Here is a 27672-nt window from a genome sequence, read left to right on the forward strand (position 1 = left end):
ACAAAACCGAAATTAATTAGTACTGTTAATATTTATTTTTTTCCCTTTACATTTATTCTTTCATTTTTGAATTTTGATGGCAAAACGTTTTTTATTTCTATAATTTTCAAGGTATTCATAAATTTTTTAACTCGGGGGAAATATTACTATTTTCAAAAACTTTTTGATTTTATTTTAATACGCATTATGATCCAGTTATGATCCGCATTATTTAATACGTTATGATCCGCATTATTTAATACGGTTATGATCCAGTGTATAATTTTAAGAAATATTTTTTTTTGAAAAAAAGGTTTAATTTTAGTAAACAGATCTTCCTTGTCAAATATTTGAACTCCGTAATCGCAGTTGTTGTTGTCGCATGCTCTTAAAATCGAGATTAGGACGATATTATGTTGGTACTTTAATTTATCACATAGACTTTCAAGTTCTGAATCAGTCATGTCTCTTTCCTTCATTATTATTTCGTTTTCATGTTTCCTCGCAGAGTTTTCTGAAATGGAAACAACTCCTCCATCTTGTCAGAACCCGAATCAGTACCCCCAGAGATACTGATTTCTTAAGGGAACTTAAATGATTTTGTGACTCCGACGGATTTAACGTGCACCAGTCACCATTTCAAACACGGAGATTGCTCGACCAGTGGGATTCATAAATCCAAACTCATCAAAGTCCAACCAATCAGGCTATCCCAGTCTTAAAACAGGCCGTCTCAATAGAATGCTAGGGGCTTAGGGGATAGAGCGTTTGCCTTCCAATGACGTGAATCGGGTTTAAAGCCCAGCAATGATTGGTCGATACAAATTCCACATCCGGCATGCACCGACCACGTAAAATATCCTTTATCTGACGTAAAATATCCTTAGTGGTTGACGGATCATGGGTTAGAGTCCCCTTGTCGTCAGGCTAAGCGTAGGAGGTTTTCATGGTTTTCCTCTCCCTGTAAGGCAAATGCGGGTTAGTTCCCTTGAAAAGTCCTCCGCGAAGGCAATATTTTCCCTATACTTGATCCAGGAATTCCCTTGCTTCTGGATTGGATTCAAAATGACGAGGCTACGAACATTAGTAGTCGTAAACCAATAAAATTGGGTCGGCTGTTCAACGACGGTTATAAAATAAAACAGAATGATCGCAGAACCGTGATGACTCAGGGAATAGAACATTCGCCTTAAGGCCTGGTTTCTTAGGACAAACGCCTTATCTGGGCGTCAGCGGGACGTTGACGTACCACTCACGCCGACAAAATACTGGTTTCCTAGCTCAAGGTCTGGTTTCTTAGGAGAAGCGTCTTAACTGGGCGTCAGTGTTAAGTTGATATAATTTTGACTCCATAAAAATACCGTTTTGTTAGCTCAGCGTGAGCAGTCGGTCCAACACAGACATTATCTCAAATTGCGCATGCGTTAATAACGTAAGCAAATATTTATTTTGAATTTGTATTGATTTTGTGATTGTCGACCAGTGCTTTAAAGAACAAATAATGACTTTGTTCAAGAAAAAGCACATTATAGCTTAGCTAAATGAAGAAGAGGGAAAAGAAGCTATGTTTAATGTCAAAATTAAAATCTTGGCTGATTTAAATGCTCTGTTGTTGGCTGTTGTTCGCCATTGCTTCTGTTGTTAACTTCACGTTGTAATCCAACTGCAGTTGATTTGGACGGCAGTTGTCGTTCAAGCTGAGCGTTCGATGACGTATGCTGTGAAACTCATATATTGACCAATCAGAGGTAAACGTTCGTTTGAAGCTGACGCCGACTTTTCCTAAGAAACCAAGCCTTTACAATGAGATGAACCTGTCTTGTATCCCAGCAATGGCTGGTAGATACGAATACCAGATCCGGCTTGCAACGATCGCAATGCTGACGTAAAATATCCTCAGAGGTGGACGGATCATATTCGGTTGTTAGGTAGACGACTGTTCAACGACGGTTATAGAATAAAATAGAATGCTCCGGCATTGAAAAATCCAGATAAAATGAGAAAAGCTTTTTAAAAGTTTAATTAAGGTATCTCGCTTGAAATTACTCCTGCGATTATCATTCATTCTGACTTTTCGTTCATTGCTCATGATTTTTTCTAAGATCACGGGAAAACAAATGAAGTAAAAATAAGACAAGGAACTTAGTGATAACGGCAGGGCTTTTGAAGTTATGACGTTTTTCGAATGACTAATTTTTTCTTTTTCAGGGATCTTGACTAGTATGAACTGCAAAATTTATTGCATTAACATATTTTTACTCGAAAAACATTGGTTGAAGTACATTGAAATGGATGTGAATGCTGTTTTTAATTCGATGTCATTATATCTCAATAAAAATAATTTTCATAAGAGATGAAGCATCTGCATCATTTATTCATCCGTGGACCATTTGGTTAATAGGAAACAAAATATCCGAGGGGAAAAGAAGTATGGTGTCAAATTCGGGAATGGAATTCTAAAACATCATGCTAATAAAATTACCATGATGTTAACAAATTAAGCTAATGAAATTTTTGAATTAATAAATAAATTGTTTCATTTTTACTACCATTTACCATATTCTTATGTATCCTTATAAACTTTGCTTCTGTGCCGTACTTCTTTCTGTATATTACTAACTAGGAATTCTTTTACAATTCTTTGAGGAATGAAACTCCAATATTTCAGCGATTTTTCTCCCATTTTTTATTTTGTATTTTTTCATTTTCTTTGAAAATTTTCTTGCGTAAAATTTCACTGCTTGAAGTTTCTCAGAAAAAATTGTTAAATTGCAATTTATTTAATTGTTATTTAACCGAAACAGGGAAATATACAAATGACAGTCGGTATTTAAACTTTAACTGCAAGGAATATTAATTAGCTTTCGCTTAATACAGTTAAACAACCGGAATTTTATCCACTCCAATATTTTTTTAAATAATTATTTTCTTAAATATTTTTAAGAACATTTATTTTAATATAAATATAAATATTTAAAATAATTCCTTTTGCCATATCTATATCTATATCTATCTATATATATATATATATATATATATATATATATATATATATATATATATATATATATATATATATATATATATATATATATATATATATATATATATATATATATATATATATATATATATATATATATATATCGGTGCATTATTTACTATTTATATTTGCAACAAAGGTAAAGTGAGAAACGCAACTTTTGAAATAAGGAAGAAAAAAATAGATAACAAACGAAGTAACAATAATCTTTTACGATAAGAAATATCATTCTAACAGCTGCTTTTAAGTGTTCCTAAAAATAAGATAAAAGTGGTGATTTATATCTACATTTAAAATTCTGCAAACTTTTCAACATACGAATCAGACATGCTCGTTTTTTACGTGGTCGTTTCAGCCCTATGTTTTCTTTCGGAATGTTACCAACTGCAAGAAGATTCTCCAATCTGCATAAAATATAGCTACATAGTAGAATGTTCTGGAATAGATAATCCCGACAATCTTAGAAAAACTTATCACAAATTATTAAGAAGTGAAATTTGTTCTAAAACTGAGGATGTCAAATTGTTTCAAATAGTAATGTCTCACTTTTCGTACATTCCTCATGATTTGTTGAAAGGTCATGACAATATCTACAGCATAGATATAAGAAACACTACTTTAATGTCTCTGAGTGATACAGACACCGCTTTTGTAGGGGCAGAAATCTGGAAGCTGGAAATGCGGCATTGTGTCTTGTTTGGGGATTTCGATTGGAACCAACTACGAAACGTGACGCAGCTACAAGAAATTGTGTTGATAGATATTGGCTTAAAATACATTGATATTGATGCGAATTTCCTCCATTCGTTTAATTTAAAGGAGTTAACTATAAAATACAACAGCATTTCATACATAAGTGATCAAGCATTTTCCGAATTTGTTAATCTTAAAAATTTACAATTAAGTGACAACAATATATCGAAGTTGAAGAGAAGCATGTTTCCGAACTTGCTCTCAAAGATTGATTTGAAGTAAGTCATTTTTGTATGCTTACACATGTAAGTAAATTTAAGTAATACATAAAGTAGTCTAATAGTCATTATACATTACAGTAAGTTACATATATATCATATTATCAAATGTATTTTTATGTTCTTCACTTTTTACGATCATAATAGTATTATAAAAATAGGGTTTAATACGTTCACCTCATAAAATTTTTAACTTGTTGCAAACTGTTAAGTACTCTCCTCTTAGTAAGTGGTAAAAAGTTTCTTGACTTTACGTGTTAGCTTTTGACAAAGTTGAAGGAATGATGAGAGAAAAATACATAATACTTTTTATCCATAATGAGCATTGTATTTAATGTGGTTTTTGGACTGGATCGAATGAAATCATTCACGAGATGATCGAGTTAATTTTGAAGTTATAAGCGCTTTATATACAAGAAGTACAATTTTGTACCTGTACTTATTTACTCATATGACATTTCTCTCTAAGGGAGGTATTATTGTTTATATGTTATTGTAAGCTAAATCTAATGAAATCGAACACGAGTCAATAGGATTCATAGCTCAGAAGTTGCAAGGATTTTTGTCTACACAAATATGCTAGTTTCGACTTTTATTTATTGACGCATCTGAAAACGATATCAAGTTGGCGAGTCAAAAGACGAAATTGAAGACAAAACCTAAGTTTATGGGGTAAATAACTTAGAAGTTCAAAGTTTTTTTTTAAATTCAAAATAAATCCAAAAACAGTTTCCTTTATATACAGATTCATCTTTTGTATCTTTTGAATGGTATGTTACACTGACTAATGTGTTCACTAATACACAAATTGCTTGCATCGATAACTTGTAAGATGCGTAAATAGGAACAAGTATTAAATTGTACTTTTCTACAAAAACACCTTTAACCTTTAAATTTCATGTCTTTGCTGATATTCGATTCAGCATTAAAATTGCATGAAATTGAAATTTTTATATTCTGATTGCGTAAATTGTAGTAGTTGTAGACTCAGCGTTAAAAAAAAATCTTTTATACGTATAGCCAGCCGTGTCACATGCGTATATATAAGTACAAAATTGTACATTGTTTGCGCATAAAACTTAAGGCTGTTTATCAAAGGCTCTGTAGCAGTATGAAATGATGTTTTTTGTAAATAATAAATTATTTTCATCATTGATGTGAGTTTGTAAAAGTCACTCATGACTATAACAATCCTGTATAGTCATGTATTTACAGTCATGTATAGTCATGTATTCACAGTCATGTATAGTCACAGTATTTAAGTAAATCTTATCTCTATGCTTATTTTGAAAAACGCCACGAAACGTCATTATGGAAAAAAGCCACTACTTAGAGAAATTGAAGCGTGTTTGTGGTCTAATATTTTAATATTTAAAAATTGACTACATTGCTGCTCATAAAAATCAGTAGAAAATGGGAATAAAGTATTGATTTTGATAATTTAATTCTAGGTGGGAAAATGTCACCAAATGAAAAAAAAAGTTTAGCTACTTTTAGAGTATTTTAGTTAGTTGCCCGTTCTAAAGCCCAGATAATTCTTTTCAGCAAGATGGCATACATAGTTTAAAGATTATAGGTTTGCATCAAGTATAAAGCACGTAAATTGTGGCTTCTTTTATTTTCCTTGGAGAAGGAGCTATGAAAGGCCTTTTTAACTATTTGTCCAATCGTTTTGGGTTTAGGCACATTCCATTTTGTTTGGAAAACCGCATTAGAAACCCTGGCACTCCCCCCCCCCCCAATTTTTCTCCTATCTTACCTTCCGACAAAACATGCTATGGTACATTGTACAACTCTTAATCACTTACCATTAAGTGTGTGTTTAAGAATTCTTCGTATATGAGAATATTTATTTTTAAATAGTCGTGTTTCGGCAATTTTTCAGCTATCTTTACTTCAATAAGTAATAAGTATGCGAAAACAAAAATGCACGGACTTTTATAACAATTTTTAATGTGGTTTTCTGGTCTAGAGATTCGATTTAAGCCTTATCTTGAGCAATTCTTTTTTCAATGAAATGAAAGGATAAGTTATATAATGAATTGATTGCTTTATTTCATCACTTTTTAGATATATTTTAAAAATTTTTCTAACCCGGAATAATTATAAATAAAATTTAAAAATGATGACGAAGATGTCAGTCCCCGCCGAAATTTCGGAAAATGCAACTATAGCCATTTTGTTGATTGAAACTATAGCTACATAAATTCTTTTCTAAATTTCAAAGAGGCCGAAATTGATCGAGTTGTTTTTCTGCAATCCAAATGCCAAAAATGAAATCGTGATTTTGCGGGATGATTTTTTTACCCATCGGCAAAATGGGTGTTGTTTTAGGTTTGATGGTGTACGCACCTTATTTGGACGTCATAACACTTTTCAACTGTGAGCAAGAGTAATAGTAAACAGTGCACATGCGTCGTCATTGCATGCGTTGCTATGGCGATCGCTGCTGTTTGATAATTTTTTCGAATTCTTTTTTTCACTTTTTATTTTGTTATGCATTAAGTTGGTGAGTTTATTTTTGAGATATGGGACTAGAGAGATCCCATAAATACTTCTTGAGTTGTGAATAAAAGAGATTTTTATCATTTTAAACGATATTTTTGTTTTTATTGCTTTAATTGGGAATCAGAAATTCTAACCTACGGTTTCAATACAAATTCAGGTGAATATAACAAATGAAGAGGGTCCAAAACTGATTGACACGGTCCCAAACTAATTGACACGGCCCCAAACTAATTGACATGGTCCCAAAGGTTAAAGTTGAAGCAAGAAAAAAAAACAATGCCAAGGCTGAAAAGGCTAAAGCCAAAGAACGTAGGCGGGGAAAAAAATTACCTCTGATAACCTCTCGGCGATCACAATTTTTTTAATTTTATTTTATTTTTCAAAGGTTTTAAATCATTTATATTCGGGTTTTTTGGGAGTTACCTTCAATCTGAGATACCTGTATCATAAAGCACGCCCTCACTGAACTCATACATTTTGTTGGCATTCTCAACTTCCTTCAGGGCCGAAGATCAGACTTCTTTGCTGGAGGAAGAGACGCGACGCTCCTAACGTACAAGACGATCCGCGTTGACCCTTTTGCAAAACTCAAACTGTTCCCAATTCGAATACTCATGACATCTTACATGGCGTCAATCACAATGAAATCATCGTTGAAGATAACCGTAGCTGAGTAATTGGCAATTTCTATCATATCTTAACCGGAATAGAAGTGTTTTGGAGAAAACGCCAAAATAAGAAAATTTAGGGATTCGTTATTGTTTTTAATGTAATCTGTCATTTGATAGGTCTTGTATAATAGCCTCCTGTATCCTCGATGACATGGAAGGGCAGGTCTAATGATCGCGTTTTTCAACTACATCAAAAAGTTTCCAGACAAAAGAGTGCTCCATAGTATAAGGTATCAAAATATGCCATAAAAAGGATTTTTTTGAATATTTTAAACCAGATCCTGGACCCTTTAATGTTGCGAGAGGGCACTTTGACACATTGGACAAAAAGAAAGTTTAAGAAAGATGATTCCAGAGGTTATCCTTCCTGGTTGTATCTAGTTTTAATCTTCTCAGTTTCTTACTGACGGTGAGAAATTTAATACGGTTAACAATGAAAAGTTGTATGACAAAATTTAACCACAGTAACATTGAGAACAACTTTTAAAACTAAATAATGTTTCTATATTTTCAGTAGCAACAAGATTTCATCTCTCCCATCTGATCTTTTCACAAGTATGCCAAATCTGAAATATCTTAATTTGGATAGAAATGGTTTTCAAACTCTTGACCAGACACTGTTTGCACCCATCTGGAAGAGCTTAATTTGGTTTAATATAGAAGGTACTGTATTTGTCTCGTTTTAATATTATTATTTGAATATCTTAATTGGGATAAAAATGGCTCCCCAACTCTTGACTAGACACTGTTTGCCCCCTCTAGACAAACTTGTTTAAGATAGAAGGTACTATATTTGTTCTTTTGTTTTTTTCAAATATTGTTGTTTAAATATTTACTTTCATTTTATATAAAGTGCTGAATGATTTATCTTTGGCATTGTACCAAAAATTTTTTTTTCAATGAAAGTATAAGAAACTATGTGAACACTAAAGTGGCAATTATTAATTTCTAGTAAGACTGAAAATATCAAGCCTTGTCATTTTGTTTTCATCTTTTCAGGTTAATTGTTGCTAGTCCGGCAACATTTAATTTAAAAATGTTTCAACCACTAGAAATATTTAACTATTTGCTTATAAGCGTTTAGCTATTTTAGCTACCACTATTCCTCAAATTACAAATAGGTGAAGTATGCTTCTTCAATAAGAATACATGAGGTCGCATTGCGTTGCCTGACTAGAATTTGCAGTCATAATTTGCTGTTCCATGAAAGAATTCTTGAAAATAATTTTGTATGAATTTCCGTTGTTAATTCATTACTTGTTTCTCTTTGACTAGTTTCCCCTTTAAATTTTGATGATTGAATCTTTCAATTATTTATTCAATAAAATAAACTATGTACGCTGATCTGATGTTTATTAAATCCTCTTTAATATAAATATTTAAAATACTTTGATTCTGTTTTGAAAAATAATCCGGTATGAATTTCTCTTAATATAATAATAATAATAATGCAAAAAACAATTTGAAAAATAAGCAACAAGAACATATGAATAAAAAATTAAAATTAAAAATTTTAGTACTTAAACTCAATCTAAATTAAAAGTATTTAAACTCCAAGTAACAGTTACGGAGTGATTAAAATCACGATTTGAATGTATTAATGTTTAGAATTAAGAAATAAAAACTTTGTATATATACAAAAAAAATTTTCAATGCTGCTTTTTATTGTTGTATTCTGTTCTTTTATGTGAGATCGATATTTCCTTGAAGTGTATTGTTTCTTTACTTTCAATTCCACAGACAATCCATTGAGGTGCGATTGTAGAATAAAGTGGATACTCCTTCATCCTTTTCCGGGGGAAATATTTTCCGGAGAATGCGTGGAACCCAATGAATTGAAGGGAAGATATTTGGAATCATTAGAACACTTAGAGCTTTCGTGCTTCTGAAAAAATGGCTCTAAATTTGAAGTATCTTATTTGAATCTAGTTATATTTTCTAGCAGAATAAAAGGTTAACTGATATTCTTTTATTTTGTTTTTCACTGACATAACCGAGAAAACTTTCAATCTAAATCAGAAATTGTTTATGGCGTATTAGCACTTAGCGCCAGATATCACTATTAATGTCTTGCATGGACATAAGATCTCATACTCCATAATAGTTTGGATTTACGACCATTTCATTTTCAACGATATTTATTTCTAAAAAGTATATATAGATATAATATATTTAAATTTATACTTTTAGAGCTTGCAAGGAGGTTTTTTTTAAATTATTATTATTTTTTTAAATAAACGAGATGTGTAACGCTCCAAAAATAAAAACGATTGAATATTTACATATTCTTCTAATAATTATTCTACATATTCTTATAATATATATAATAACTATTCTCCGCTGCTAGAAGGCATGAAAAATTCTTTCTGACTTGATATCTTACCGTAACACAAAACTATTTCTTTTAAAAGTTAAGCGTTAATAATCTAAGACGAGATAATTTTCACAAAAATTGATTAAATTAAGTATGGAAGTTGAAAAAAATAAGTTATGGGACAACAGGAGAGGACAGGTTTTTTATGATAGAAAAATTACAGTCGTATTATTTGATGCATGAGTTGATCATTGTTTTTAAGCATATATTCTTTTTTAAAGCAAAGATCATTCTGTTAAAAAAATTTATAATTATTATAAATTTATGTAAGCACATTTCGCAAGTTGTTTAATCTTATCAAAATACACAACTACCTAGTTTTGAAAAGCAATCCACGTAATCGAAAAAAAAAATAACGTGAGGAAAATAAAATGCGTAAGACATTGAGAAGAATTTAAAGTGAAGCAAATGTGCTCGTTAACGATATCTATATATATAAAAATCTCTTGCCACAGCTTTAGGGATTAAACTCCTCCTAAACGGCTCGACCGATTTTGATGAAACTTTATATGTATATTTAGTAGGTCTGAGAATAGGTTTATAACTAATTTTTTTCATTTTTTGGACAGATTTAACGTATATTTTAAATATATCTTTATTTAATCATATTCCATTCCAAACTAGACATAAAAACATGGTAAATCAAAAACAATGTTCACACACGTTGCAACAAGTCATATTAAACTTTAATACTTATGCTCGCCCTTAAAAGAAGAACATCAATTATATTTGCAAGTATGTGAATAAAGGCAGTAATACGGCAGTATTTCGAGTTGAAAATACCAATGTGACTGCTCTTCCAGTGAATAACAACGATGAAGTAACGCTGTACCAAAGTGGCCGGTACATCACCTCCAATGAAGCTACTATGGCTCTATGGCCACAGTGTTGAAACACTGTAAAATTATCATCTGGGATGAATGCACTATGGCACACAAACATTCGCTTGAGGCGTTGAACAGGACATTGAAAGATATAATAAACAATGACAAATTATTTGGCGGCAGTTCAGGTGATTTCAGACAAACACTTCCCGTCATTCCGCGTTCAACGTACGCTGATGAGATCAATGCTTGCTTGAAATCATCTCCACTGTGGAGTAATGTTGAAAATGTTCAACTAAAAGTAAATATGCTCGTCCAAATGCTTCAAGATCCATCTGCTGAAACATTCTCAAAATAATTGTTAGATATCGGTGATGAAAAAGTTACTATTGAAAAGACTGGATGCATAAAATTACCGGACGATTTCTGCACAATCATTGATTTACAAGATGCTCTTATTAATCTAATATTTCCCGATGTACACACACACCGATATTCACTGGCAGAAAGGGCGATTTTAGCAGCAAAAAATGTGGACGTCAACGAATTGAATCTGAAGATACACCAGTTATTGCCAGGTAACTTGGTGACATATAAATCCGTTGATACAGTTTGCGATCCTATTGAAGCTGCAAATTTTCCAACAGAGTTTTTAAACTCATTGGATTCACCAGGCATACCACCGCATAATTTAATACTAAAATTTGGATCTCCGGTTATTTTGCTTCTTAATTTGAACCCACCACGGCTGTGCAACGGCATGCAATTAGTCGTTGAAGAATTAATGAACAGCGTTATCGAAGTCATTATTTTAAATGACAAATTCAGGGGTGAAAGTATATTACTTCCACGAATCCCTGTTATACCCACACATGTGCCAATTCCATTAAAACGCAATCAGATTCCAATTAGATTGGCATTTGCATTGACAAGGCCGAACAATGTCTGTTTGTGTCTTAGATTTGAGCACACCATGTTTTTCACAAGCCATCCAGTTTATTTGTGTTAGCAAAAGATGGAATGAAAAAAAAATATTGTAAACTCCATTGCACTAAGAGATTGATATTGTTGACTAATATTTTCAGAATTCGCTGCATATATAATTTATAAAAAAAGTTACAATAAATTTAAAAAAAACTATTATTTGGTGTGTTGTTTCACATTCCGTCATCGTTCCCAGCGCTCCATGCCTCTTATGCCCCATGTCACAGCGCTCCATGCCTCTCACTCGTATACCACACTTACAATAAATAAGATATATTTTCATATTCAAGAAATAATTCATATGGCTGCTGAAAACATACAAATGAATTATATTTAGATGTATGTTTCAAAGGAGGAGTTATTTTAAAATCTTTCCCTTTTTCACTTCCATATTAGGAAGCATTAAATGATTTTCGATGATGTGTACAGATACAAGGTATGACTAAGCCTTTTTACCTCCTTTTGTGTTAGTATTAAATGCAGGAACAATAGTTTTTGCATAGCTTTTTTCAACATGACGTGATTTTCAACAGCTTAAGCACAATAAATGAAACTTATTGTTTTTCTTAACTTTCTTCGTGTTTTCTTGTATATATATATATATATATATATATATATATATATATATATATATATATATATATACGTGTGCGTGCTGTAAACTTCATTTCGATTCCCAATTAGTAATATCTCCTTTTTTATCCCCCTTATCTTCCTATTAGATATCAAAGCTTCATTCCCTAAATCTTCATTAGAATTCTGTCTAGAGACGTGTCTTTTTTTATCTCTTGAAGAACTTAGAGTTAAGAAATGAGGTAGACAGACACAGACGCATTTACTATTTACATTTGCAACAAGGGTATAGTAAGAAACGCAACTTTTGACAAAGGGAAGACTAAAAATAGATAACAGGCGAAGTAACAATAATCTCTTACGATAAGAAATAATATCATTCTAACACCTGCTTTTAAGTGTTCCTTAAAGACAGATAGAAACGGCAATTCATGTCTGCAGTTAAAATCCTACAAACTATTCAAGATACGAATCAGACATGCTCGTTTTTTACGTGGTCGTTTCAACCTTATGTTTTCTTTCGGAATGTTACCAACTGCGAAATGATTCTCCAACCTGCATAAAAATGCGTGAACATGTAGTGGAATGTTCTGGAATAGATAATCCTGATACTCTGAGAAAAACTTATCTCAAATTATTAAAAAGTGAATATTCTTCTAAAACTGGGAAGGTCAATAAGTTCGATATATCAAAGTCTTACTTTTCGTACATTCCTCATGATTTATTGAAAGGCCATGACAATTTATACATCATAGAGATAAGAGACACTACTTTAATATCTCTGAGTGATACAGACACTGCTTTCGTTGGGGCAGAAAAAGAAGTCTGGAAGTTTGAAATGCGGCATTGTGTCTTGTTTGGGGATTTCGATTGGTACCAACTACGAAACATGACACAGCTAGAAGAAATTGAGCTGACAGATATTGGTTTAAAATACATTGATATTGATGCGAATTTCCCTCATTCGTTCAATTTAAAGGTGTTAGCTTTAAATTACAACAGTATTTCATACATAAGTGATCAAGGATTTTCCGAATTTGTTAATCTTGAAAATTTAGATTTAATGGACAGCAATATATCGAAGTTGAAGAGAAGCATGTTTCCGAACTTACTCGTAAGGATTGATTTGTCGTAAGTCCTTTTTGTATGCTCACACATGTAAATAAATTTATGCAATACATAAATTAGTCTAATAGTCATTATACATTACAGTAAGTTACTTATATATCTTATAATGAAATGTATTTTCATCTTCATCATTTTTTACGGATCATAATAGTACTATAAAAATAGGGTTTAGAACGTTCACCTCATAAAATTTTTAACTTGCAGCAAACTGTATGCTCATCTTAGTAAGTAGTAAAAAGTTTCCTGATTGTGCATGTCAGCTCTTGATAAAGTTGCAAAAACGATGGGAGAAAAATGCATAATACTTTTTATCTAAATGAAGCATTGTATTTTATGTGGGTTTTGGACTGAATCGAATGAAATCGTCCCCGAGATGATCGAGTTAATTTAAAAGTTACAAACGTTTTATATACAGAAAGTACAATTTTGTACCTGTATTAATTTACTCATATGACATTTCTCTCTAAGGGAGGTATTATTGTTTATATATTATTGTAAGCTAAATATATTGGCTGAGTTAAAACACGAAATTGAAGACAATTGAATGCGACAAAATCCAATTCTATGGAGTCAATAATTTAGAAGTTATAAGGGTTTGTTTATTCAAAATAAGTCCAAAAACAGTTTCTTTAAAATTCAAATTCATCAATTTTATTTTTTGAACGGTCTGTTCTACTGACTAAAGTGATTGGTATCTTTCTGTTCACTTTTACATAAATTGTCTGCATGAATTATTTGCAAGATGTGCAAATAGGAACAAGTATGAAATTGTATTTTTCTACAGAAGCATTTTCACCTTCTAAATTTCATGTCTTTGTTGATATTCGATTCAGCATTAAAATTGCCTGAAAATGAAATTTTCATAATCCGATTTGCGTAAATTGTACTTTTTTAAATGTAAATTACCTATTACCGCGTGTTTGTTCTCATTAGATTCAGTGTTAAAAATCATATTAAGCAATCTTTTATGCGTCTAGATATCTATGTCACGTGTGTATGTACAAATACGAAATTGTACGTTTTACACATAAAACTTTAGGCTGTTTTTCAAAGGATCTGTAGTAGTATGAAATAAAACTTTTTAATGAATAATAAGTTATTTTCATCATTGATGTGAGTTTGTAAAAGTTCTCATGACTGTTATTTTATGTTTATCATATCTTTAGCCAGCGCACTCTATGTTTATTCTGAAAATGGCACAAAACGTCAGTATGTGGGCAAGCCAGAGTTTAGAGAAAAGAAAGCGTGTTTGTGGTCTTACATTTTAATATTCAAAAATTGACTACATTGCTGCATTATATAGGCTCATAAAAATCTTTAGAAAATGGGAATAAAGCATTGCTTTTGATCATTTTATTCTAGGTGGGAAAATATTACCGAATGGGTGATTTTTTTAAAAAAAAGTTTAATTACTTTTAGGATATTTAAGTTATTTCCCGTTCTAAAGCCCGGATAATTCCTTTCAGCAAGAAGACATATATAATTTAAGATTATAGCTTTGCATCAAGTATAAAGCATTTAAATTAGGCTTTTTTATTTTCCGTCGAGAAAGAGCTATAAAAAACGTTTTTAACCATTTGTTCAATCCTTTCGGGCTTAGGACATGTTTTTCTGGAAAACTGCATCTGAAGCCCTGGCAGCTTAGCCCTGGCACTTTTTGGTCCCAGTTTTTCTCCTATCTTGCCTTCCGACAAATAATGATACTCTACATTGTACAACTCTTAATCACTTACCATTAAGTGTGTGCTTAACAGTTCTTCGTATATGTACTAGAATATTTATATTTTAATAGTCGTGGTTCGGCAATTTTTGAGCTATCTTTACAATACTCCAATAGGTTACATGCAATAAGTATTCGAAGACAAAAATGCACGTAATTTTTCTAATACTTTTTATTGTCGTTTTCTGGTTTAGAGATTCGATTTAAGCCTTATCTTGATCATTTTTTTCCCAGTGAAATGAAAGGATAAAATCACCTTTTAGATATAATTTAAAGTTTTTTTAACTCGGAAAAATTATAAATAAAATATAAAAATGATGACAAAGATGTCAGAGCCCGCCGAACATTGATGGATGGGAGTAGTTTCATACTGTATAATCCGAAACAGATGGGACCAAAAAATCAGCGATTATGTATGAGGGTAGTTATGGTTAGAATAAAGAAAATATTTAAAAAAGGCATTTTTTCACAATATGGTGGCCATTTGAAAAAAAATACAATAAAATTGATTTTTTGGCCTTAAAACATGGGTAAAAAAAAAAAAAAATCAAAATTTTGGAAAATGCAACGATAGCCATTTCGTTTATTGAAACTATAGCTACATAAATTCTATACTAATTTCCAAAGCGACCGAAATTGATCGAGTGGTTTTTCTGTAATCTAAATGCCAAAATAATAATAATAATGATTTTGCGGGGGTGATTTTTTTTACCCATTGGCAAAATGGGTGTCGTTTTGGTTATTGTGGCTTGCGCAGCTTATTTGGACGTCATCACACTATTCAACCTGTGCACAAGAGTAATAATAAACAGTGCGCATGCGTCGTCATTGCATGCGTTGCTATGGTGAACGCTACTGTCTGATAATTTTGAAGAATTATTTTTTTCACTTTTAATTTTGTTTTGCATAAAGTTGGTGAGTTTATTTTTGAGATATGGGACCAGAGAGATTCCATAAATACTTCTTGTGTTGTGAATGAAAGAGAATTTTTTGAACGATATTTTTGTATTGTTTTATAATTAAGAATCAGAAATTCTAACCTACAGTTCAAACTGGATCGTTTTCAATACTAATTCAGGTAAATATCACAATTAAAGAGGGTCCCAAACTGATTGACACTGTCCCAAAAGTTAGAGAAAAAAAAAAGATGCCAAGGACTAAACATACCGAGGCTGAAAAAGCTAAAGCTAAGGTCTTGGTAAGGCTAACGCAGACGGGAAAATGTCAATGGGTAACCTGTGATAGCCTTTCGGCAATCCCAATTTCTTTTTTTTTTTTTAAAGAGTTTTAAATCATTTATATTCGTTTTTTTTCGGGACTTAGCATCAATCTGCGATTCCTGGATCATAAAGCACGCCTTCCCCGATCGCAAATATTTCGTTGGCAGAAACAACTTCCTTCAGTGCTGCAGATCAAACTTCTTTGCAGAAGAAAGATGCGTGATGCTCTTAGTGTACAAGGTGATCCGTGTTGCGCCTTTAGTAAAACTCAAACTGTTGCCAATTGAAGTACCCAGGATATCCAACATGCTGGCAATCCCCATGAAATCGTCGTTGAATATCATCGTGGCTGAATAATTGGCAATTTCTATCACATCTTAACTGGAATAGGTGTGTTTTAGAGAAAACGCCAAAATAAGCTAATTTAGCGATTCGTTATTGTTTTGAATGTTAGCGAAACACATCTTTCCAATAAACTGTCATTTGATAGGTCTTGGTATTGGGGTTCGTTAAGAGTAAATTAGACTGAAAGTATCACATGGAACAAACTGAAACTTACTTTATTTACATCAAAATATATACCAAGAAAGAAGAAGTTGCCAGAACAGGAAACTCAAAAACTACCTAAATAATCTCGAACTCAACACTTGGTAATTAGCCTCCTGCATCCTCGACGACATGGAATGGTTGGTTCAATGATCGCGTTTTTCAACTATATCAAATGGTTTCCAGACAAAACAGTTCCGCTCACATATGCTACATATTCAAAATATGCCATAAAAAGCATTTTTTGAATTTTTTAGACCAGACTCTAGACATTTTACTGTTGCGAGAAGGCACTTTGACCCATCGGACAAGACGAAAGTGTAAGAAAAATGTTCCGATGAATTCCAGTGGTTATCCTTGTCTAGTTTCAATCTTCTCTGTTTCTTACTAACGGAGAGAAATTTAATGCAGTTAACAATAAAAGTGGACTGTATAACAGTATATAAACATAGCAATATTGCGACTAATTTTTAAAACTAAATATTGTTTTTATATTTCAGTAGCAACAAAATTTCCTCTCTCCCTTCTGATCTTTTCACAAACATGCCAAATCTGATAGTTCTTAATTTGGATAAAAATGGTTTTCAAACTCTTGATCAAACACTGTTTGCACACATCTGGAAGAACTTACTCGTGTTTAATATAGCAGGTACTATATTTGACTTTTTTTAATATAATTATTTAAATATCATAATTTGGATAAAAATGGTTCTCGAACTTTTGATCAGACACTGTTTGCATCCTTTTAAAAGAATTTTTATCTGTTTAAAATGGTCTCCAAACTCTTGATCAGAAGCTGTTTGCCCCCCTTTGGACAAACTTATATCTGCTTAATATAGAAGGCACTATATTTGTTTTTTTGTAAATATTGTATTTAAATATTTACTTTCATTTTGAATGAAGTGGCTGAATGATTTATCTTTCGTTTGCACCAAAAAGATTATCTTTCAATTAAAGTAAAAGGAACTATGTAAACACTAAAGTGGCAGTTATTAATTTCTTGTTAGACTATAAATATCAAACCTTGTACTTTTGCTTTATTCATTTCCGGTTAAATTCTGCTAGTCTGGCAACATTTAATCCAAAAATATTTCAGCCACTAGAAATATTGAACTATTTGCTTCCAAACGTTTAGATATTTTTGCTACCACTATTCCTCAAATAACAAAAAGGTAAAGTATGCTTCTTCAATAAGAATACATGAGGTCACATTGCGTTGCCTGACTAGAATTTGCAACTATAATTTGTTGTTCCGTAAAAAGGTTTAAGTTCTTGAAAATAATTTTGTATGAATATCCGTTGATATTTCATAACTTCTATCCCTTTGACTAGTTTCCCCTTTAAATTTTGATAATTTAATCTTTCAATTATTTATTCAATAAAATAAACTATGTACACTGATCTGGCACTTATTAATTCTTCGTTAATATGAAAATTTAAAATATTTTGATTTTGTTTTGAAAAATATTCTGGTATGAATTTTTCTTAATATAATAATAATGAAAAAAAAATTGAATAATAAGCAACAATAACATATGAATAAAAAATTAAAATTACAAATTTTAATATTTAAACTCAATCTAAATTAAAAGTGTTTAAACTCCATGTAACAGTAACAGAGTGGCTTAAATCACGATTTGAATGCATTTATGATCGGAATTAAAAAATAAAAATCTTTGTATATATAAATAATTTTCTTTTCAATGTTGTTTTGCATTGTTGTATTCTGTTGTTTTATTTGAGATCGATATTTCATTGAAATATATTGTTTCGTTACTTTCAATTCCACAGATAATCCATTGAGCTGCGATTGTAGAATAAAGTGGATACTTCTTCATCCTTTTCTGGGGAAAAGATTTTCCGGAAAATGCGTGGAACCCAATGAATTGAAGGAAAGATATTTGGGATCTTTAGAAGACTTAGAACTTTGGTGCTTCTGAAAAAAATGGCTCTAAATTTAAAGTGTCTTATTTGAATCTAATTATATTTTCTAGAAGAATAAAAGGTTAATAGATATTCTTTTATTTTGTTTTTCGCTGACATAACAGAGAAAATGTGCAATCTATATATTTCTCATAACACATAACTCTATAGGAACACCCAATAATTTCAATAATTTTTACCAAAACACTTTGGTCTTGATTTTATTAAAATTAGCAATAAAATATGGGTTTATAATTTGGGATAAAATTTGGAGTTTTATCATTATTAATTTTATACTTTAGGGAATTGGAAAAAAACACCATTTACTCGGTTAAACTTACATTTCAGTATTGTATTTTTACCAAATGTTTGGTAAAATTATACTTTTATAAAAACAGAATTTCTATTAAACAGTTACTATATGAGTGGAAATATTACCAAATTATATTTTGGTTCAATTAACCATAAATATCATTACCATACAGTGCTGTAATTTTTGTATAAACGCATAAAATTTTTGTGGGTAAATGTATCTGCTCTAACTCTTTCTCAACAGAGGATATGATGATCAATACCGTATTGTAAATTATATTGAATTTAATTAATTTTATGAATTAATTTTAATTCAATTACTTTTAATTTTTCAATATATTAAATTTAATTAGTTTTTATTAATTAAGTTCTTTTACACGTTTCATAATATATTTTTTATTTTCTATATTTTCACCAAAAAGCCACATGGCCTTATGGTTATAAGACCCAGAAGAGAACCCTGGTTTGTAGAACTCATCTTAAATTTAGGATTTTAGCTTTTCGAACTTTTGAAAACACATCATACGACGCTACCTTCCATACCGACTAAGCGGCCATAAATTTTATATAAAATGTTTCTTAATAATATAATTATACATACGCAATTCCTAATACATGAACCTCCCTTTAATTTCAATATTTTATCAAAGGCACTGTATATAAAACTCCTTTTAATTATACAGCGTCCCACAGTGGACTAATCGCAAAGACACGGTTCCCAGTAGATCACCGAAATAAAGCATCTCTGGCAGATGTCAATGAGAGAGTGGGTGACCACGTTGATCGGCCTGCGAAGGATCAGATTGCGCATGGTATCGGTCCTCGTTAAACCGTTCATCCATCAAGTGCTGCTCGACATCGAGTGCATTTACTGAAGTGGGGGTAGCCTTATCCTCCGTAGAGAATTAAAATTGTGATGGTTTGTCTTCGTATCATCCTTAGGGATGTGTACCAGACTACCAACTTGTAGTCGATATCGTCATAATGACTTCCGGCATTTTTTCTTGTTTTGTTTAGGGCTTCTTTGTTGCAAAACAAACTGTCACCGTTATGTTTACCTTATCTTCGAACAATTGAATGCGGGTACATGGTTCAGGATCAACTGATTAATAGCCTACTACTAATGAACTGTAGTAAAGTCTTGAAGCTGTATTGACCGAGTTTTTAAAAATGATATATAATATCTGTTTCATTCCTAATCTAGGCAAGTAAAGGTTATTATTTCTAGAAGTGGGGACCACAATTGGTAGTGAATTCTCAGGATCTCAATGCCCTAATTTAGTGTAAACTTAATCACTTGTTCATTATACTATAAAATTTTTGTGTCAAATAGATTCAGTTTGCTATTTGTAATCCATCCTGGTTTGAAACTATAATGGTCAGCAGTGTAATTAAAAAATCATCACTGAAATAACCATATATTTTGGAATTTGGAGCCATTTGCAGGTAAGCTATAACATTGATTGAATTAAATAATCCTTTTTACAATAATCAGGTTGTTTATAATTCGAAGTCATTTGAGGGCAATCCGTAATAATGATTGAAATAAATAGTCCCAATTGCAATAACTAGGTACTCTTGAATTTGGAGTAATCTACGGTCAATCTATAATAACGACTTAATTAAACATTGGGAGTACACATTAGTTCGATGCGCTTTCAAAAGATGGCTCTGGCTGTTATGAATGTTTCATAGTGACAGCTGATTTCGGTGGTTTCAGAGAGATTAGACATCTATCAATAATATTAGGTTAAATCGCTTTAAGTTTCATGCAAAAACCCTGTTTTTTACTTTGTTGAATATGTCGAGTTTTGTGGTAATTAATCAGCTTTTGCTGGATGTTTTATGTTTCTGCTTTAATTGATGGAAGGAAAGTGCAGCTGAAGCTCATCGAATGCTTGTAGAATTTTATGGTGACAATGCTCCAACTGATAAATCATGTGGGGAATGGTTTAGACTGTTAAAGAATGGTGAATGAAGAATGGTGAATGGTGTTGTATACTGTGAGCTGCTACAAATTGATGAATCCATTACAGAAGATCGGTTGAGGCTACAATTTATTCGTTTGAGCTGTGCATTTCGAGAAAAACTGCCGGAATGCGAGCAAAGACATGACGAAGTCATGACAAGTTATTTTTCGGCATGAATACGGTTTGCTTCATGTCGTAAAAAATTATTTGGAAACGCTCAAGTCGATACGAGTGGTCGATACGAATTCCAGACCCGGCTTGCAACGATCACAGTGCTGACGTAAAATATCCTCAGTGGTAGACGGATTATATTCGGCTGTTGGGTAGACGACATTTCAACGAAGGTTATAGAATAAAATCTCGGGCATTGAAAATCCAGATAATATAACAAAAGCTTTTTATAAGTTTAATTACTCCTGAAATTACTCCTGGGATTATAATTCATTCTGACGTTTCGTACATTTATCACGATTTTTTCTAAGATCACCTGGAAAAAAAATGAAATAAAAATTAGACGAAGAACTTAGTGATAGCGACAGGGCGTTTGAAGGACAGGGCTTGCGAAGTTATGACGTTTTTCGAATGACTAATTTTTTTCTCCTTCAGGGATTTTGACTAGTATGAATAGCAAAATTTGATTGCATTAACATATTTTTACTCGAAAAATATTGGATTGGAGAGCATTGAAATGGATGTGAATGCTGCTTATAATCTGATGTCATTATATCTGAGTAGAAAAATTTTTCGTACTTAAGTGATGAGGCATTTGCATCATTTATTCATCCGTAAACCATTTGGTTAACTGGAAACAAAATATCCGAGGTGAAAAGATGTATGGTGTCTTATTCGAGAGTGGAATTATGAAATATCATGCTAATGAAATTAACATGATGTTTATGAATTAAGCTAATGAAATTTTTGAAATAATAAATAAATTGTTTTATTTTTTATTACCATTTTCCATATTCTTGTGTATCCTTTTAAACTCTGTTTCTGTGCCGTGCTTCTTTCTGTACATTTCTAACTAGGAATTCTTTTACAATTCTTTGAGGAATGAAACTCCAATATTTCAGGGATTTTTCTCCTTTTTCTTTGTTTTGCATTTATTCATTTTCTTTAAAAACTTTTTTACATAAAATTTCACGGATTTAAGTTTCTCAGAAAAAAATTGTTAAATTACAATTTATTTAATTACAGTAATTGTTATTTCAGTCAAATATACAAATGACAGTCGGTATTTAAACTGTAAGGAAAAAATTAGTGACTGTTTTCACTTAATGCAGTTAAACAACCTGAATTTTATGCACTCCAGCTTTTTTTTTAAATAATTATTTTTTTAAAAATATTTTAATTTAAAATAATTAATTAAAATATTTCCTTTTTGTCTTTGTTGTATAATATATATATATATATATATATATATATATATATATATATATATATATATATATATATATATATATATATATATATATATATATATATATATATATATATATATAAACGACGATAATTTAATAATCAAACTTAACATTTAATTGAAAAAAAAGGAAATGAGTTTAACAGTAACATCATTGGTGAGAGCTACCTTCTTGCAGTATCGCCGAATCGAAAGTGAATGTGAAATTCGATTGTTCTATGGAAAAAGTTAAGAATTAATTCGGGAGTTTTCCGCCTGGATCCGCTGGCGCCTTTCAACGAGGAAGTAGCTGATGAAATTATTCTCAGTATCATATGCTAACGGCTGATGCAATCTGCCCAAGCAATACACTATTGACACTGAAACTCTACATATAAATTTCATTTCAATTCCCAATTAGTAAGATCTCCTATTTTATTTCCCTTATCTCCCTATTAGATATCAAAGCTTCATTTCTTATTTTTTAATTAGAATTCTGTCAAGAGACGTGTCTTTTTTTAATCTCTAGAAGAGTTTAGAGGTAAGATATAAGGTATTCAGATACGTATATACAGGTGCGTTATTTACTATTTACATTTGCAATAAGGGTAAAGTAAGAAACGTTACTTTTGACAAAAGGAAGAAGAAAAATAGATAACAGACGAAGTGACAATAATCTTTTACGATAAGAAACAATTTCATTCTAAAACCTGCTTTTAAGTGTTCCCACGAAACAGATAAAAACGGCGATTTATATCTACATTTAAAATTCTACTAACTTTTCAAGATACGAATCTGACATGCTCGTTTTTTACGCGGTCGTTTCAGCCTTGTGTTTCCTTTCGGAATGTTACCAACTGCAAAACGATTCTCCAACCAGCAGAAATCTTAACAGATATACAGTGAAATGTTCTGGAATAGATAATCCTGACAATCTAAAAAAAAATTATCACAAAATATTAAAAAGTTGGTTTTCTTCTAAAACTGAGGATGTCGAAGAGTTTCAAATAACAATGTCTCACTTTTCGTACATTCCTCATGATTTGTTGAAAGGTCATGACAATATAAAATTGATAGAGATAAGAAACACTACTTTAATGTCTCTGAGTGATACAGACATGGCCTTCGTTGGGGCAGAAAAAGGAGTCCGGAGGTTTGAAATGTGGTATTGTGTCTTGTTTGGGAATTTCGATTGGTACAAACTACGAAACATGACGCATCTACAAGAAATTGTGATGATAGATATTGGTTTAAAATACATTGATATTGATGCGAATTTTCCCCATTCGTTTAATTTAAAGCAGTTATTTTTAGAATACAACAACATTTCATACATAAGTGATCAAGGATTTTCCAAATTTGTTAATCTTGAAAATTTACAATTAAGGGACAACAATATATCGAAGTTGAAGAGAAGCATGTTTCCGAACTTACTCTCAAGGATTGATTTGAAGTAAGTCATTTTTGTATACTTATACAAGTAAATAAACTTAAGTAATGCATAAATTAGTCTAATAGTCATTATACATTACAGCAATGTATCATATATAGCTTATTATCAAATGTATTTTCGTTTTTTTCACTTTTTACGGATCATAATAGTACTATTAAAATAGAATTTAGAACGTCCACCTCATAAAAAGTTTTAACTTGTTGCAAACTGTTAAGTATGCTCCTCATAGTAAGTGGTGAAAAGCTTCGTGACTATGCGTGTCAGCTTTTGACAAAGGAATGATGGGAGAAAAATTCATAATCGTTTTTATCCAAATGGAGCAAAATTTTTTAAGTCGGTGTTTGGACTGAATCGAAAGAACTCATCCCCGAGATGATCGAGTTAATTTAAAAGTTATAAGCGTTTTCTATACAAAAAGTACAATTTTGTACCTGTATTAATTTACTCATATGACATTTCTCTCTAAGGGAGGTATTATTGTTTATATATTATTGTAAGCTAAATCTAATGAAATCGAACACGAGTAAATAGGATTCATAGCTCAGAAGTTGCAAGGATTTTTGTCTATACAAATATACTAGTTTCGACTTTTATTTATTGATGCATCTGAAATTGATATATATTGGCTGAGTCAAAACATGAAATTGAAGACAATTGAATGCGACAAAATCCAATTCTATGGAGTAAATAATTGAGAAATTGTAATGGTTTGTTTATTCAAAATAAGTCCAAAAACAGTTTTTTTATACACAGATTCATCTATTGTATTATTGAACGGTATGTTTCACTGACTAATGTGATTGGTCTCTTTCTGTTCACTAATACATAAATTGTCTGCATAGATAACTTGCAAAATGTGCAAATGGGAACAAGTATGAAGTTGTATTTTTCTGCAAAATAATTTTACCTTCTAAATTTCTTGTCTTTGTTGATATTCGATTCAGCATTAAAATTGCCTGAAAATGAAGTTTTTATATTCCGATTGCGTAAATTAAATTTTTTTTTGCGTAAATTACCTATTACCGCGTGTTTGTTCTCATTAGACTCAGTATTAAAAAGCATAATAAGCAATCTTTTATGCGCTTATATATCTATGTCACATGTGTATGCACAAGTACAAAATTGTACATTTTACACATAAAATTTAGGCTTTTTTTAAGGGATATGTAGTAGTATAAAATGATGCTTTTTAATGAATAATAAGTTATTTTCATCATTGATATGAGTTAGTAAAAGTTACTCATAACTGTTATTTTATGTTTAACCTATCTTTAGCTAGCACCCTCTATGTTTATTCTGAAAATGGCACGAAACGTCAATATCGAGAAAAATTTAGAGAAAATGAAGTGTGCTTGTTGTCTAATATTTTAATATTTAAAAATTGACTACATTTCTGCATTATCTGGACTAGTTATTTGCCCGTTTTAAAGCCCGGATAATTCCTTTCAGCAAAATGGCATACAAAGTTTAAGATTATAGCTTTGCATCAAGTATAAAGCTCCTAAATTGTGGCTATTTATTTTTATTTTCCTTGGAGAAAGAGCTATGAAAAGCCTTTTTAACTATTTGTTTAACCGTTTCGGGCCTTTTCACATTCAATTTAGTTGGGAAAACCACATCAGAAGTCCTGACAGCTTACTTTCTTCCAGCCTTGGTACTTTTTTCCGCCAATTTTTCTCCTATCTTACCTCCCGACAAAAAATTATACTCTACATTGTACAGCTCTTAATCTCTTACCATTAAGCGTGTGTTTAACGACTCTTCGTATCTTGGCGAACAAAGAACACGGGGCGAGCTCAAATGATCAGAAAGTCGCTTCCCCCAAAGTGGTTGCCGGGAGAAAAGTGTTGAACCAAGCAGACTCCTCAATTCTGCTTTTAACATGTAAAGTCTAAGGCGGGCTTGTCATACTTTGAATCGATTTTTCTTGTTTAAGAATCGGAGTGATCAATTAAAAAAAAATACTAATAATTTTTTTCAATCTTTCCTATCTACGAAAATGTAGGTCAATTTTTTTAAATCTTTATTACTTTTTGTAATATTGCCTTTGAAACATAAGGCACTTTCTACCTTTGAGTAAGGGAAGAAGGCAACTTCCACCCCAAGTTCATTCTTCAAGAGACGATTGTCGTCGAAATCCCCCTTTCGTGACAGTGGTTAGTCGATTAGTTTCATGTTACTTAACACCCCAGGAAGTACAAATACCCTCACCAAAAATGCAGAGGAGACAGTGGAACTGGTTTTGGAGGTGCTCTATATTTCATCCATGTTCGGGCCGAACCCTTAGTGAAAGTTAGAAGAGAAATGGAAAGGCCTCCTCAGGCATTCTTTGGCCAAGCTTCGTATACTAGAATATTTACATTTGAATAGTCGTGTTTCGGCAATTTTTGAGCTATCTTTACAATACTCCAATAGGTTAGATGCAATAAGTATTAGTAGACAAGAATGCATGTACTTTTTCTAACACTTTTTAATGTCGTTTTCTGGTTTAGAGATTCGATTTAAGCTTCATCTTGAGCAATTTGTTCCCCGTAAAATGAAAGGATAAGTTAGATAATGATTTAATAGTTTTATTTCATCACTTTTTAAACATAATTTAAAATTTTTTTTAACCCGGAAAAATTGTAAATAAAATATTAAAATGATGACGAAGATGTCAGAGCCAGACGAGCATTGATGGATAGGCTCAGATCCATACTGTATAATCTTTAACAGATGAGACCAAAAAATCAACGATTATGTATGAGGGTTGTTATGGGTAAAATAAAAAATATATCTTTTAGAAAGGCATTTTTTCACAAAATTGAGGCCATTCGAAAAAAAAGACAATAAAATTGATTTTTTTTGGCTTTTAAACACATGAAAAAAAAAAAAATCGAAATTTCGGAAAAATGCAACAGTAGCCATTTCGCTGATTAAAACTATAGCAACATAAATTCATTACTAATTTCCGAAGCGACCGAAATAGATCGAGTTATTTTTCTGCAATTCAAATGCCAAAAAAAAAAAAAAAAATGCTTTCGAAGGAGGATTTTGTGTGTGTGTTGTTTTGGGTTTGATGGCGTGGGCACCTTGTTTGGACGTCATCACACTTTTCAGTTGTGTTCAAGAGCAATAGTAAGCAGTGCGCATGCGTCGTGATTACATGCGTTGCTATGGCGAAAGCTGCTGTTTGATAATTTTTTGGAATTCATTTCTTCCCTTTTAATTTTGCTATCTATTGAGTTGGTAAGTTCGAATTTTCGATTAAATTATAGTTCAAAATTTTGTAAAATTTTCTGGCTTTTCATGTTTTAAGTTTCCTCTTCTTTCGGGATTTTTCTTTACGGATGCCTTGCCTTTAATACAGTGAACAATGAAAAGTGGGTTGTATAACAGTATTTAACCACGGCAATATTGCGAACTACTTTTAAAACTAAATATTGTTTTTATATTTCAGTAGCAACAAAATTTCATCCCTCCCTTCTGATCTTTTCTCAAACATGCCAAATCTGGTAGTTCTTAATTTAAAGAAAAATGGTTTTCAAACTCTTGACCAGACACTGTTTGCACCCATCTGGAAGAACATAGGTAGCTTTACTATAGAAGGTACAATATTTGTCTCTTTTTAATATTATTATTTAAATATCTTAATTTGGATAAAAATGGTTCCCAAACTCTTGATCAGACACTGTTTGCACCCTTCTGAAAGAACTATTATCTGTTTAATATAGAAGGTACTGTATTTTCTTTTCTAATATTATTAAAGTATCTTAATTTGGATACAAATGGTCTTCAAGCTCTTGACAAGAAACTGTTTACCCCCCTCTGGACGAACTTATATCTAATATGGAAGGTACTATATTTGTTTCTTTTTTAAATATTATATTAAAATATTTACTCTCATTTTGCATAAAGTGCTGAATGATTTATATTTGGCATTGCACCAACAAGATTATCTTTCAATAAAAGTAAAAGGAACTATGTAAGCACTAAAATGGTAATTATTAACTTCATGTTAGACTAAAAATATCAAATAGTACAAAAATGTTTTAACTACTAGAAATATTTAACTATTTGCTTCCAAACGTTTAG

General features: G+C 31.4%; 3 protein-coding genes across 5 annotated transcripts in view; all 3 read left to right on the forward strand.

The window, feature by feature from the left end:
* Positions 1 to 3269: 3269 nt before the first annotated feature.
* Positions 3270 to 9139, forward strand: LOC122270341 (uncharacterized). Of its 2 annotated transcripts, none has more exons than XM_087149899.1 (3): positions 3270 to 3993; positions 7690 to 7835; positions 8913 to 9139. In XM_087149899.1, the coding sequence occupies exons 1-3, from the start codon at positions 3350 to 3352 to the stop codon at positions 9059 to 9061; spliced, it is 939 nt and encodes a 312-aa protein (XP_087006025.1). In that variant the 5' UTR covers positions 3270 to 3349; the 3' UTR covers positions 9062 to 9139. The 2 variants fall into 2 exon arrangements, with proteins under 2 accessions (XP_087006025.1, XP_042903262.2); XM_043047328.3 differs by having other exon boundaries at positions 3273 to 3993; positions 7687 to 7835.
* A 3170-nt stretch (positions 9140 to 12309) lies between these two features.
* LOC107443222 (oplophorus-luciferin 2-monooxygenase non-catalytic subunit) lies at positions 12310 to 18557 on the forward strand. Its single transcript, XM_016057015.5, has 3 exons — positions 12310 to 13058; positions 17042 to 17190; positions 18333 to 18557. Exons 1-3 carry the CDS (start codon positions 12406 to 12408, stop codon positions 18479 to 18481), a joined length of 951 nt encoding a protein of 316 aa, XP_015912501.2. The 5' UTR covers positions 12310 to 12405; the 3' UTR covers positions 18482 to 18557.
* A 4025-nt stretch (positions 18558 to 22582) lies between these two features.
* LOC107439100 (uncharacterized) overlaps positions 22583 to 27672 on the forward strand; it is a 29214-nt gene continuing 24124 nt past the window's right edge. The window contains exons 1-2 of one of the 2 annotated variants that reach the window (XM_087149900.1): positions 22592 to 23598; positions 27038 to 27186. In XM_087149900.1, the coding sequence (XP_087006026.1) occupies positions 22946 to 23598; positions 27038 to 27186 (802 nt within the window). In that variant the 5' untranslated portion in view covers positions 22592 to 22945. Of the gene's footprint in view, positions 23599 to 27037; positions 27187 to 27672 lie in introns of both variants that reach the window. The other variant, XM_087149901.1, reaches the window with a different exon arrangement.

The sequence above is a fragment of the Parasteatoda tepidariorum genome, chromosome 8 (assembly GCF_982258835.1).
Source record: "Parasteatoda tepidariorum strain Cologne lab strain chromosome 8, Ptep-v5.0, whole genome shotgun sequence".
Lineage (NCBI taxonomy): Eukaryota > Metazoa > Arthropoda > Arachnida > Araneae > Theridiidae > Parasteatoda > Parasteatoda tepidariorum.

Bases quoted from the DNA above. Each gene is read 5' to 3' on its own strand.
- LOC107443222 (XM_016057015.5), top strand. From the start codon at position 12,406: ATGCTCGTTTTTTACGTGGTCGTTTCAACCTTATGTTTTCTTTCGGAA. The intron at 13,059-17,041 runs GTAAGTCCTTTT...TTTATATTTCAG, and splicing joins CTCGTAAGGATTGATTTGTC to TAGCAACAAAATTTCCTCTC. The intron at 17,191-18,332 runs GTACTATATTTG...TCAATTCCACAG, and splicing joins ACTCGTGTTTAATATAGCAG to ATAATCCATTGAGCTGCGAT.
- LOC122270341 (XM_043047328.3), top strand. From the start codon at position 3,350: ATGCTCGTTTTTTACGTGGTCGTTTCAGCCCTATGTTTTCTTTCGGAA. The intron at 3,994-7,686 runs GTAAGTCATTTT...CTATATTTTCAG, and splicing joins CTCTCAAAGATTGATTTGAA to TAGCAACAAGATTTCATCTC. The intron at 7,836-8,912 runs GTACTGTATTTG...TCAATTCCACAG, and splicing joins AATTTGGTTTAATATAGAAG to ACAATCCATTGAGGTGCGAT.